This window comes from Pterocles gutturalis, unplaced genomic scaffold (genome assembly GCF_000699245.1).
Source record: "Pterocles gutturalis isolate BGI_N339 unplaced genomic scaffold, ASM69924v1 scaffold2914, whole genome shotgun sequence".
NCBI lineage: Eukaryota > Metazoa > Chordata > Aves > Pterocliformes > Pteroclidae > Pterocles > Pterocles gutturalis.
In genome coordinates, this window is record NW_010130371.1 from 151396 (window position 1) to 164260 (window position 12865).

Below are 12865 nucleotides of genomic sequence, written 5' to 3' on the forward strand. Positions count from 1 at the left end.
CTGAAACCGGTGGCATCTATAGGATTTTGACCTTAAAATAGACATTGCTTGCAAGAGAGGCAGTGCTAGAGTCACGATAACCTTTGTTGGTACGTTACCTAGGCTCAGACAAGCAAGGATGGAAATGGATTTGCTATGGCCCTGTCTGTAAGGGGGGTGGTTGTTGTTTAAAGATAATAATATTAGGAATGCAAATTATCCAACAAAAGCTGGCAATATTTAAATACGATTTAAATTCATTTGGCATTTAAACAGAGAAGTAGAAAATGGCATTACATTCAGATGAGGATGAGACTGCATTCTGGAGTCAGAAATGTTAAGTACATCTACAGAATGGAATAGAAGGTCTGGCTGGTAATGGATTGTGAAAAGAGTTCGGGGTTTTAATAGATCATTCCTTCAGATCATCAGCACGGTGAAGTGGTAGTTAATAAATTATTTGATGTGTACATTTACTCATACATTTTAACTAGCTGTAATGAACGGGTCCTGCCAGCTCACCTAGATCCTTGCAGGAGCTGCTAAATCGCTTGAGTGAGATTTAGTAACTCTCAGCAATATTGATGTCCTGAGCTGCAGGTAATAAATAAAGTGACATCAGGACTAGTTGGAACAGAACATTGTGTAAGACCTTTGTCAGGCTTGCAGCAGAGATGAAGCTGTTTGGCCCCAATGAACATCAGTAAGCTCTTCCCTGGGATTAGTTTTTGGTTGATGTGACCACCCCATGCCCTGGCACCTGCAATGGGACTCTTAAAGAACCCCTTGTCCCAGTTTGGGGTTCACTACAAAAATTTGTCCCCTACTGAGGTCTGTATACAGCCCGCAGGTGTGTGGTGCTCCTCGGGCTGCACACAGAGTAGAGGAGGAGGATAGTACAGTCTGACTGAGCTGTGGGGAGAGGAGAAGAATCCTCTTTCGGTGCTGTTATACTGGGACTATCCTAGTGCTGGAGTGGGGATTAAGGACAGAAAGAAGCTGTTCTTTTATCCTAGCTTATACTGGAAATGTTTATAACAGAAAAAGCCTGCCTGTTAAAATTATGCCCAATTTGACAGGCTATTAGGGGCACACCAGGCACCTTTCTTGTTATTCCTAGTTGTCCTCTGAACTTGGAGCTAGTTTAAACCTATACCCTTTCTCTTCCTCCTACTCACTTTCCCAGCATGTGGTGTACTTTATAATTTCTGGGGAGACTCATTAATTTCTTTTTTTCTTTCTCCTTTTTTCAGGTTTCTGACAGATGTGACTATGTCTTTGTCAATGGGAAGGAAATGAAAGGGAAAGTGAATGTCATAGTTAATTTTACTTACCAGCATCTGAGTGCCCCTTTAGAAATGACAGTCTGGGCTCCTCGTCTCCCACTGCAGATAGAGGTCTCTGACACAGAACTAAATCAGATCAAGGGGTGGAGAGTCCCCATCATCTCTAATAAGAGGTAGGTTTCATTAGAGGGTGTTCATTCTGGGCTGTGCACTTGCCAAAGACATGTCAGGGCCAGTGGATCTGAACATGCTCATTTGGCCTTAATGCAATTACAGTGGAAATTTGAAAGTCACCAGACATTTATTCAATAGGATCCTGCACTGGACTTGCAAAGGAAATGGAAACTGCAGGTTGCGTGATCCTACATTGGAAACCCATTTCCTTTTGGAGTGCTGCTCACTGAGATGGGAAGAGCCAACTGGCCAAGTTAGGCAGGATCAGCAAGGACAAGTTCTGGCAAGGCTGGTCAGTCTCCAGCCTGGTTCACCAGTCTTACCGGTTAATGTGTTCATTGTTAATGGTCACAGTTAGTATGGACTTGTTTTGAATCACTGTAGGGTCCAGTGGCACTGATCAGCATCCTGAAGTCAGGACCCTGATACCCCAGGGCTTTAAAGGTACTGTCCCTGCCCACCGGTCAGTGGCATGTGAATGACAGGACGGAGGATGGATATAGGCAGATCTAGACTGTTTGTATCTGTTGTCGGTGTTAATAAGATCAAGAACAAATTGTTAAGTAGGTACCTATGAAGACATAATTTATTACCAGGTTTCCGTTAGTATCACAGCAGAGATGGGGATTTTTGTGGAGATGCAATTTCAACCTGAATGCCATACAGAAAGGATGTGTATGTAGGTGCAGATGGAGATTTCCATGGCAACACAAAGATGTTTATGGGAAAATCCGTAAAGAAAAAAATGTGAAGGTTTTGAAAGTAAGGATTTAACATGGAAAATAATGAGAGATATTTGGAGAGGACAATGTGATAGTGAAGCCAGCAGGCTGGTGCTTTCAGCAGCTGTTGTGGAGATCTAGGCAGCCTGGCAGTCTCAGTTACGAACAAGGGAAACAGGAGAAAAACTGGGGGAACCTGACTGACTTCAGAAATGCTCTGAAGGAAGCAGCTTCAGCAGAGCAATGGAAGGGGACAAAGGCCCCTTATTCCAGCAACTGGCAAGACTTGTTAGCAATACTCTCCTGGCACTAGTTTAAGTTAATTTTTTATCCTTGGTTTCCTACCAGACCAGCCAGGGACAGTGACGATGAAGAGGAGGACGAACGCAAGGGAAGAGGCTGTGCCCTTCAGTACCAGCACGCGATGGTGCGAGTCCTCACGCAGTTTGTAGCTGAAGCCCCAGACCCTGGCGGCCAGCTGAGCTATTTACTGGGTTCGGACTGGCAGATTGACATCACCGACCTGGTGAGTGACTTCATGCAGGTGGAGGAGCCAAGGATCGCCAAGCTGCAGGACGGACAGGTTTTGATTGGGCTGGAGCTTGGAATGACGACGATTCAGGTACGGAAAATTAATGACATTCCTTTTCCTCCATTAACCCACCACCTTGGGAACTGAAGTGCTCATCAGGTGTATGGCAGCTTCTTGTATTAACAACAGCAATTGAAGCCATAAATTTCTGAATGGAGCAGAACTGCAGCAAGGGCTTGGAAGATACAGAAGAGATAATTTTCTCTTCTTATCTTGTGCCCTGAACTATGTAGTTTGCAGTTTTAGCAAATTTAGCCCAGCCTGTATACTTAGAGGCTGTTTCTGGTTATTTTTGTCTGAGGCTGGTTTTGAACCTGGAGCCAGCGTATGGGCTGTCACAAGCCATGCAGCTGGTGAAACAGCCCAGTCTTCTCAAAGCCTACATTGACAGGGCAAAGGGTAGAGTAAAAATTAACTAGTGTCCCCACTCTGAAGTAACTCACCTAAACCTATGCATTATGTCATTGGCAGCTTTTCACATTAAAGTTATTCCTGCTGTGCAGAGAAATGCTGGCCTAGAAAATGGGGTCCTAGAATAAAAGAGACAAAAAAAAAAATAAATCCTACGAAGTAGAAAACGTGGTAACAAGCACTGGAACAGGAAAAAAAAACCCTATCTCTCCAAACAGGATCATCATCCCAGACTGTCAAACCAGAAAATAACAACCACACCTGTCAATAACGCCTGTTGTCAGGGCTGGGGAAATGGGATTGAGATTTTTTGCTTTCTGCAATATATAAAAAGATTTTCTGAATTACCCTACAAAGCTCTGAGATTTACAATGCTCCTACAAATGCATGTAAAACTGTGGAAAGAAAAATCCAAGGGAAACAATCTGAGAGCGAGTTATATTTAAAGAATACCTCTTATAAACTGCTTCAGAAACGTTCAGTACCCTATACGGATCATTAAATTCAACTTGCTTGCTAATGAGCATCTTTGGATGTCATGTACCAGTGCACTGATTTCCGTGCACATTTTTTAACCAAAACAAGTTTTCTCTGTCAATTTTTTATACAGTACTAGGAGTGTTTATTATAGCAATAAATTAGCATTTCCCTCTATGGGATAGAAATAAATGTCATTTATTCTATGAATTTTATATAAATCTACAGATTGTATTATATATGTGCTACCTAAAAACATTATTATTAACAGAATAATTGCATTCCACGTAAAGATTACATTTACAAATAGTCCATCTGAAACAGATGGGGTTAGCATCTCGCAGAGGTGAATGGCATAGCTGATTAGAATTATGCTGGTAAAAGATGTTATAGGCACCCTATTATTGCAGAAGAGTTATAAAATGTGACTAGCCATTTTTTAATCATATTTTAATAGTGTCTGTCTGCTAAGAGTAATTCTGCCCATTAACAGAAATGTCACTTATCTCTAGGACATAGCTCTGTGTAGCTGTTTTGCTTGGTGCCCTGCAAACTGGCTGGTGCTAACTTTGATTTTCCTTTTCAGATACTGTCCCCCCTTTCGGATGCTATCTTGGCTGAGAAGACAGTGACAGTTCTGGATGAGAAGGTGACAATAACTGACCTGGGAGTGCAACTGGTGACTGGATTGTCGCTCTCTCTGCAGCTCAGCCCAGGAAGCAATAAGGCCATCTTTGCTACAGCAGTGGCACAGGAGCTGCTCCAGTCTCCAAAGCAGGTACCGTTGCCCACATGCACAGTGTTGTGGAAGGACACTGCTCTGATTCACTATACCAAACATTGCAAACTGACGGATAAACGTGGATTTTTTTTAATAATACAATGATACAATATTTTCCTTATGGGCACTTTTTTTCTGAAGGCTACCAGGTACCCTAACAGAAAAACAAAGATCTCTCAAAGTGACACTATGTCTGAACAACTCCAGTCAACAAACAGGCAAACTCCATCTGTTGGGGCTGCATCCCTAAATAACACATGCAACTCCATGATGTGCCATAATTAAGCAACAGCAGTTCCCTTACACACACACCTCCTTTCTGTCCCATCCAGCACCTACTAGATCACAGGAGATATTGCCAGCTAGATTGCCAAGTTCAGCCTCCCACCACAGGCAACCAAAGCCACCCTTTAAGTCCATCTTTAAATGAGAAAGTCTTTTACATAGTGCCAAACTCTTCTTTCTTTAGTTACTTTCTGTGAGCATTTTAAGAAGTTGGGGAGCATCCCTTTTGTTCTGATTCATTACTAGAATATGAATCAGCATCACTGACTCATTTCCTGATTCATGATTTCATAAATCAATATTTTTCCCTGTTATTCTTAGTCCCTGTATTACGGATTACTATTGCATCATGTTCCCTTTCTCTTCACTTAGATCTTCACAAGTTCCCTTTATACGATCAGTCTTACCATGTGCCTGAGGAGAATGGGAAAGTTTTCTCTCCACTACAGATTAGCTTTGTTGCCACCTTTGCTGTGGAGTTACTCCATGAGCAATAGGAGACTTTCCCTCTTCTGTCTTGTGGTGCTAGGAGAGGTTCAGTCAAACTTCACACTGCACGAGCTCTCACAGGTCTGAAATCCTTATTCTGAGCCATCCGTATGCTGTGACCGTCCCTGTGCAGAGTTACGAAGGGCTTTTGGACTTTGCCATGTCCTCATCAGTTCCTGCTTGATATTTGTCCTTGTGCTTCTGTCCACGTTTGAAATTTAAACTCTTTTTTCAACCTGAATCCATCAGTCTGGGACTTATATCAAGGTTGCACTGGGCTCTTAACGCTTAAACATGTTCTGAGCTTTAAAGGTGAATGATCGTGGAATGCATGTTTGAAATCTGGCCAAGGGTTGAGACACCTTAAATCATCGTAGGGTCTTACCCTTGGGATGCAGGATGAGCAATAATGCAGAACTGCTGTCTTTATAGGGTGGTAAAAGTCATGCTCCCATAGTATTCCAAGAGTTAAGAAATTGATGCCAGGCAGCTAGAAATAAGGCCAGTGAGCTAATCCATTGCCAACATGGGGAGTTAAACAAACTACCTTGAAATCAGCCCAAAAGCTAGGCTTGATGGCATTTAGTCCCAGTATGCTGCCCAGCACTGACATTTCAGTTCCCAGAATTGGAGTCTCCCTCTCTGGATGCAGGGTACAGTCAAAACAACGTCAGATGGGTATTAAACCAGCGAGGGAGATTCGCAGCCTCCACCCTTCAAAGGATTGACTCAAGGCATCTGATTCCTTCCGTTTCTTAGCACACAATTTTCAGAGCACAATCCCTACAAGCAAAGCAAGGCAAAATTATGAAATGATTATGCAGGTTTAGGCAACACAGTGGGAGGATGAGAGTCGATGACATAAATTCTATGCGGCCTTCAAGAAATATCCGAAGATTAATAAACACAAAGGGATTTATGACAGTGTCAGCAAAGTCTTAGGGCTCTGTCCTGAAACGGAGACAGAAGCAAATCTCCCATTGAAGCACGGGGAGCTTTGTGGCTGGAAGGATTTCGGAATCAGGCCAGCAGATTAGGCACGATACAATCCCAAAAGACTGGAGGCTTATTCTCTGTGATCTGAACAGGTGAATTGCTCTGTGCCAGAAACAATTTAAAAGATAATGATAAATATTTATTCTCTGTATGTATGTTGGGTTAGAATGCAAGTACAGTCTGTTTGAAAAACTGCTTATTTAAAGAAAGAAGACTTTTATATTGATGCTTTCAGCAAGTGCGGTTATTAATCTGTCAGTTGGGTGTTTGTCTGTCTGTCAGGCTCTCCCTCAGAGCAGGGTGATCCCAGCTCTCACCAGACAAGAGCTCACGTCATTTCAGACACCAAAGAATTCACTCATCGAGCTGGGAGTCCTTCTGGTGTGGATTCTCCAGTGTCTAATAATGTGCGAATTTCCCAGCTGACACAGAGCAAGTCGGACCATCAGAAGCAGGAATTAGCTTGCAGGAGAGCAATCTGAATTCTGTCTGTAAATGATTCAGGTGTGAATGCCAAGATTTTTACAGGTAGCATGGTGATTTTCAGTAGCAATTTGCGAGTCCCCAGAGGACTTGATTTTCAGAAATGGATGAGCACACATTTTCTGAAGTCCAAGAATACTTTAAAAAAAGAAACCAAAAGTCAAGGTTCCCAGGAATGCGGCACCATTACACCTGTGCAAGTACAGGATTAGTACTGGGGTCTGACCCATTTACATTCAGTAAGCCTCCGTGCACTCTGAAGTATGCAATCTGCATTGCTGTGACACGGGATTAAACTTCATTATTGTCTTGCTTTTAATTGCTAACAAGCATGAAAATTACCCTGGCTATTTCCTAAAGAAGCAACTGATTGGTTTCCTCTGCTTGTATAAAGCACTTATTTAATTTGAGAGACAAAAATCAAGGGCTGAAGGTATGCAGCCATGTGTGGACCTGCTTGCTATATTAGGTATTTTTTAACGTGTGTTGTGTGTAACAAGAGGAGACTTTGTATTTTAAGCAGTTTAGAAATAATGTAATTTTTTTTTTCATTTAAATATACAATAGTAAATTATCTCAGTCACTGCTAATGCTTTCTGACATGCAATTTATTATGGTGCTGAAGTAGATTCTGCAGAGCCCAGGGTATACAGCTCCTTTAAGCACCTTTAGGGAAACAAATCTTATTACCAATGAGTGTTTCAAACTAGTATTTCTCTTCACATCTTGGCACTATATTAATTTTATTGCTCTCCCTTTTTATTTCTTTTCTGGTTATAAATGGTATATGGATCTTGTGAGGAGGAGGAAATAGACCAGGACAGAACATATTTCCCTCGATGTTTATTCTGAGGGTGCGTATATTTGTTTTATATATTATAGGAAGCAGCCATCAGCTGCTGGATCCAGTTCAGTGATGGATCTGTCATGCCCCTGGATATTTATGACTCCAAAGACTTCTCCTTGTCAGCTACATCTCTGGATGAGAAGGTGGTCTCGGTTCACCATGACCCCAAATTCAAGTGGCCTGTGATTGTTGCTGAGACGGAAGGCCAGGGGACGCTGGTGAAGGTGGAGATGGTGATCAGTGAATCATGCCAGAAATCCAAAAGAAAGAGCATCCTAGCTGTTGGAAGTGGCAGCATTAAAGTCAAGTTTGGGCAGAGTGATGCCAACCCTAACATCAGTGACAGTAAACACAGAGGTGTCCACCTAGAAAATCATGCCAGTGACCGGCGTCAGAAAACCACTTTCCAGGAGAGAGCTGGGCTGGATGGCCAGTATTACAGCTCCTCCATGGGCTACGAGCAAGGCAAAGGGACCACTACTCAAAGGTCTATTTTAAGTAAAAAAGAAGACAGAGAAAGCCTCCTGGATGATGACAGCCATCTGCAGAACATCCCAATCGACTTCACGAGCTTCCCTGCACAGGTGGATCTGCCAAGAGACAACGGAGACTTGGAAGAGAATGACCTAGTCCAGTCCCCTCGGGGGCTCAGTGACCTGGAGATCGGAATGTATGCGCTTCTGGGAGTCTTCTGCCTGGCAATTCTGGTCTTCCTTATCAACTGTGTCACTTTTGCTTTGAAGTACAGAAACAAACAAGTTCCCTTTGAGGAACAAGAAGGCATGAGCCACTCTCATGACTGGGTTGGGCTGAGCAACAGGACAGAACTTCTGGAGAATCACATAAATTTCTCATCCCAACAAGATGAACGTATCACAGCCATTGACAGAGGAGTGGACTATGAAGAGAGCAAATATCTCCTCAACACAAATGCCGCCAAAAATATTAATGGACAATCTTTCAGGTCTACTGAGTCCACATTCACTGAAGGGAAAGAACAGAAAAGTGAACCAACTACTTCTCCTACCTCTAAGAGGAAACGGGTTAAATTCACCACCTTTACCACCATCTCCTCTGATGATGGGTGTCCAACTGTCAACTCAATCTTGATGAGTAGTGAGGATGACATTAAATGGGTCTGCCAGGATATGGACCTGGGGGAGTGCAAAGAACTGAAAAACTATATGGAGAGATTACATGAAAATGCGTAGTGAGACACAGAAGACTTTTTTGTTTGGTTTGTTTGTTCGTTTGTTTTTCACTCACCTTCTGCCTTTAATTTTGGGTAGTGGGGCAAAATGTTGTATCGATAACAACAATCAGCTGGTGGATTATAACTCAACGGAGCCCCAAGAAGCCACCCAAAACCAGCTGGGAGAGCAGAGATCCTGGACAGCTCTTAAAATTCAAGTCTTCTCTGTGCTCAGAGGTGGAAGTGAGAGATGTGTGTGGTTTTTTGATGCATGGTAACATGAAAAAAAAAACCTTAGGAAAATAATACAATCTCATTCTCTGAGCTTTCCCAGGAAATCAATAAATATAACAAACTCCAGTGCAGTTTGGATATTACAAAGATCGCACAGCTCTACTGTTCAATACCACAAGCTTTGGTTAAAAGCAAAAAATTGGTCTCAGAATAAATAGATCCACGAAGAGAGCATGTCATTCAAGCCACATGCAGAGAATATCCATCCAAGAACATTAATTTAAAGCTGACAAAAACCAACAGTGTGAGCAAAGCAGCTCCTAGAGCTGAAAAGTCATGAGTTTCCAAAGAATCTGGAAGGGGGAAAAGGAGTAACTGGGCTGTTTACAAACCAGCATGTTTGCCTCCCAAGCACTGAGAATGGATACACATATACAGTTAAAACTGAAACTCTCTTTTTAAGTAGATGCCAAGGTAATAAACTTTGCAAGCCAATTTTCAGTATTTCTTAATTTGTAAAATAGGAGAAGATATAATCTATAGTCAGAATATCACTCAGATAAAGGAAGGTCTGTTTTGGAAAGTTTGAGAGAACAAGCTATTTTTAAAAGCCCACTTTCTTTGATTGTCCTGTTTCAAATTTGTATTCCCAGCCATATCCCTGGAGCACTCCCCATCTGGTATCCTGAGGGCACTTTCTAGCATCAGTCAACTTTGGAAGCTTGTGGTTTCCTCCTTCCCTTCCATGCACACTGGCTTCTCAACAGTGTGCTCCTGCCAAGCACAGACGCTGTTGGTACCGCGCTGGTACTTGCTTTACATGCTGTCATTTACCAAAGCTGGCCACTCTCTCCTGGGTAAGTGTAATTTGTGCTGAACTCAGCCACCAACAGCAACTGCTTCTTTGTCCGTCCTCTTCCCTGGGAGAGGTCTAGTTGTTCAGTTCCTCTTCTCATGCTTCTTCAGACCCCTTCTCAGCACGTTTAGAGGGCACTCGCAGGTCACGGAGGAGTGCTGCACATTGAATATCGAAACCTGAACAGCTAAACTCCATAGATAACATTTGTTCCTCCCAGAGGTGATGATTATCTTTTGTTTTCCTCTGATAAGGATGTACATATGGTAGGATCTCAGTGATTACCCTTTGAATCCAATGTGCCCTCTAGCCCTAAAACCATGAGATTTTTTTGTGAGGTCCAAAAGCAGTCTCCAGTGACCACTGGCAAAGTGCCAAAACACTAACTAAAATCCAGCTTATATTTCAAGTTTCCTTTTATTTTCCAGAGTGAGTCCTTGCCCTCCTTTTATTATTAAGTCTCTTTCTGTCATTGAATCTAGGTTGCTCAGTTTAATACACACCCGCCCTCCCACAAACACTTAGATTGGATCCCTCTATATTTAGAATGTACTGTAGATTGTAAGAATGTAATATATATATTTATAAACATGCAAACTGTGAATAAAATTTGCATTTTAGTGACTTCATCTTCTTTCCTGAACGCCTCTCTCCTTTCACTGTCAGAATGTTTACCCCAATGTGGAGACTTGTCCTTTGATGAAATGGTGAATTAAGGCTCTTGGCACAATCTAGGCACAAAGTTTTACATTGTGCAATATTTTGGGGAGAAGATATAACATCAACAACATGTCATGCTACAAATGTATTTGCACCGAGTCACCCTTCCAAGATTTGAAACTCTTTGCAAATAAATCCACATGCCTATTTCTAGCCTGCAAGCCTGATATGTGACTTTCTGCTTTTGGTGCAATTGGGAAGATCCATATTTGGCTAAATGCCTTTGAGGACAATTCTGAAAGAGTAAGTTGGTGTAAATAGGGCAAATGTGCCCAAGACTCTGGAGATCAATACTTGCATATCTCTTGGTCTTTGCTTTCTTTCAGCACCTCTCACCAAGGCCTGGATTACTGAGTCCTATGCAAGGACGAAGTGCAGCAGTGAGGACAGCACAGTGCAGGGCCAGACTAGCTCCGGATGAGCGCTCAGGTGAGGGAAGAAGCTTTGGTGCCATAACGAAGCACTACAGCCTCCCAGCAGGTTAAAGCCTGCTTCCTTGCCTCCAATCCTGGAGCTATTTTGGGTGCTTTTTACACATCACTGTACTGTGTCCAGAGGGACATTACCCTTAGAAATGCGGAGGTCAGGGTAAAAATGGCCAAATCCCAGCCCGTGCAGATCAGATGTGTGCACGCATGCAAAGATGCCTTGGAAAAGCATCACTGGATGGCCATTCTCTCTCCTTCAGAAGGAGCAGGTACAAGCTGTGCTGGGAGCAGGCTGTCAGAACTGCTTTACTGATGAGCTGCCGTGGTAAATCCAGATTTCTGCATTAGCTGCCTCTGAACGTGAAGAACTAACAGCACGTTCATCTGGTAGCACAAACCGCTGAAATGTTCTCCTAGGAGAAAACAGCCGCCAGCTACAATGCTAGGGACGCTGACATCCAGATTTATGCCTTTCTGCTTGCTCAGAGGTCCCTGCTGTCTCCAACAGCTGTAGCTTGCTATTATCCATAGGGCAATACTATAAATAATACCCAGTATTTAGAGTGCTCTTTGTCCATAGATCTCAAAGTGCTCTGAGCAAGGTGGATTCCTTATTGACATGGAGAACACCAAGGTTAAGTGATTTGCCCAAAGCAACGTAGGAAATCTATGGCAAAACCAGAAAGAGACATCACTTCCCCCCACTCCCTTTAATGTCCCACAGTCACGGAGCAGGATCCTGAGCTCTGCTCCAGGGGAGGCCAGAGTGGATTGTGGTCAACCATATGCAAGCAACCACTCTTAATTAATCTGCTAATGGCAGAATAAATCAACTTCCTATAAAGATTTTTGTATGTATATATGTATCTGTCTGTTGGGGGTGGGAGGGGGTGTTTGCACTTATCCACTTCTCTCACAGCACAGGGTCCAGACTTTTAGGTGAGAGCATCTGCACCATAGAACAGCTCAAAGGGGAAAGCTTGTGCTTCAGGCAATCAGACGAGAATCCCTTTTGGCCAATGAAGGGGGCTACATTCTGTTCCCCATCATAAAAGCAGGGATGGTGTTTAGATGCTGCATTTTGCAGCTGTGGCTCCCATTGACAGTCTCTTGAGCCTGATAAAGAGCCCTGCTGACAGCAAGCAGGCTCCTGTGAGTGTTATTTATTAATTACTTTTTTTTTTTTCCAGTTGCCTCCTTATTTTCATGTTTGAGTCTCTTTTCATGTGAGTAGCTGGACTGATAGACTGATATGGGCACGTTAACAAAAGAAAATGTCTGATGCAGTTTGGCTTTTTTAGACACTTTATGCATAAATACAATGAGTAGAAACTTGATTGTCCTATAAATTAGGAAAGCTGGTTCTTTACTGTCTGTCTTCATTTTAAAGGCTTCCCCATCATCAGTCTTAAATATATAGTGGTTTAGACCAAGCTGCATTAATACACCAGTGGATTCAAAGTCTGAGCAATACAGCTCAATAATTGGTTTGGAACAGGAGCTCTATGGAGGTAAGTGACTTGAAAAAACAGAATAGGTATTAAATGGATGTGCAGCCTGCGCTAAGTAGCTCTAGAAACTACTTTCACACCTCGTTTCCATAATGAATGAGATGTAAATGAAATGAGCACACTGGAGACACGTTAGTTCGGCTCTGTGTATGTTCAGCTTCTCCAAGGCTGCCTGCTCTCGTTCCCCTGTGGTCTGTGAGGCTGCTGCTTTGTGGAAGATTCTTAGCGAGAGTTAAAGGACTCGTGTAGTACAACTTGGAAGAGTCTTCCCCATGTGTCACTTAGGAGAGAGTGTTGGTTGGACTCACGTATGTATTGATCAAGGGAAGTCCAGTAAGACTCACTGAGGAATTAACTCAGGCAAGGAGCTATCGCTGCCAAATGTTGTGTTTAGAAGATGCC

At 42.8% G+C, this 12865-nt stretch overlaps 1 protein-coding gene across 1 annotated transcript in view; it reads left to right on the plus strand.

Moving 5' to 3' along the window:
• The window catches only part of TMEM132D (transmembrane protein 132D), a gene marked incomplete at its 5' end in the record, with an annotated part of 141768 nt that extends 133035 nt beyond the window's left edge, over window positions 1-8733 (plus strand). The window contains 4 exons of the mRNA XM_010080192.1: window positions 1233-1438; window positions 2510-2783; window positions 4228-4419; window positions 7558-8733. Of these exons, the coding sequence (XP_010078494.1) occupies window positions 1233-1438; window positions 2510-2783; window positions 4228-4419; window positions 7558-8733 (1848 nt within the window). The remainder of the gene's footprint in view (window positions 1-1232; window positions 1439-2509; window positions 2784-4227; window positions 4420-7557) is intronic.
• Between the last annotated feature and the right edge of the window lie 4132 nt (window positions 8734-12865).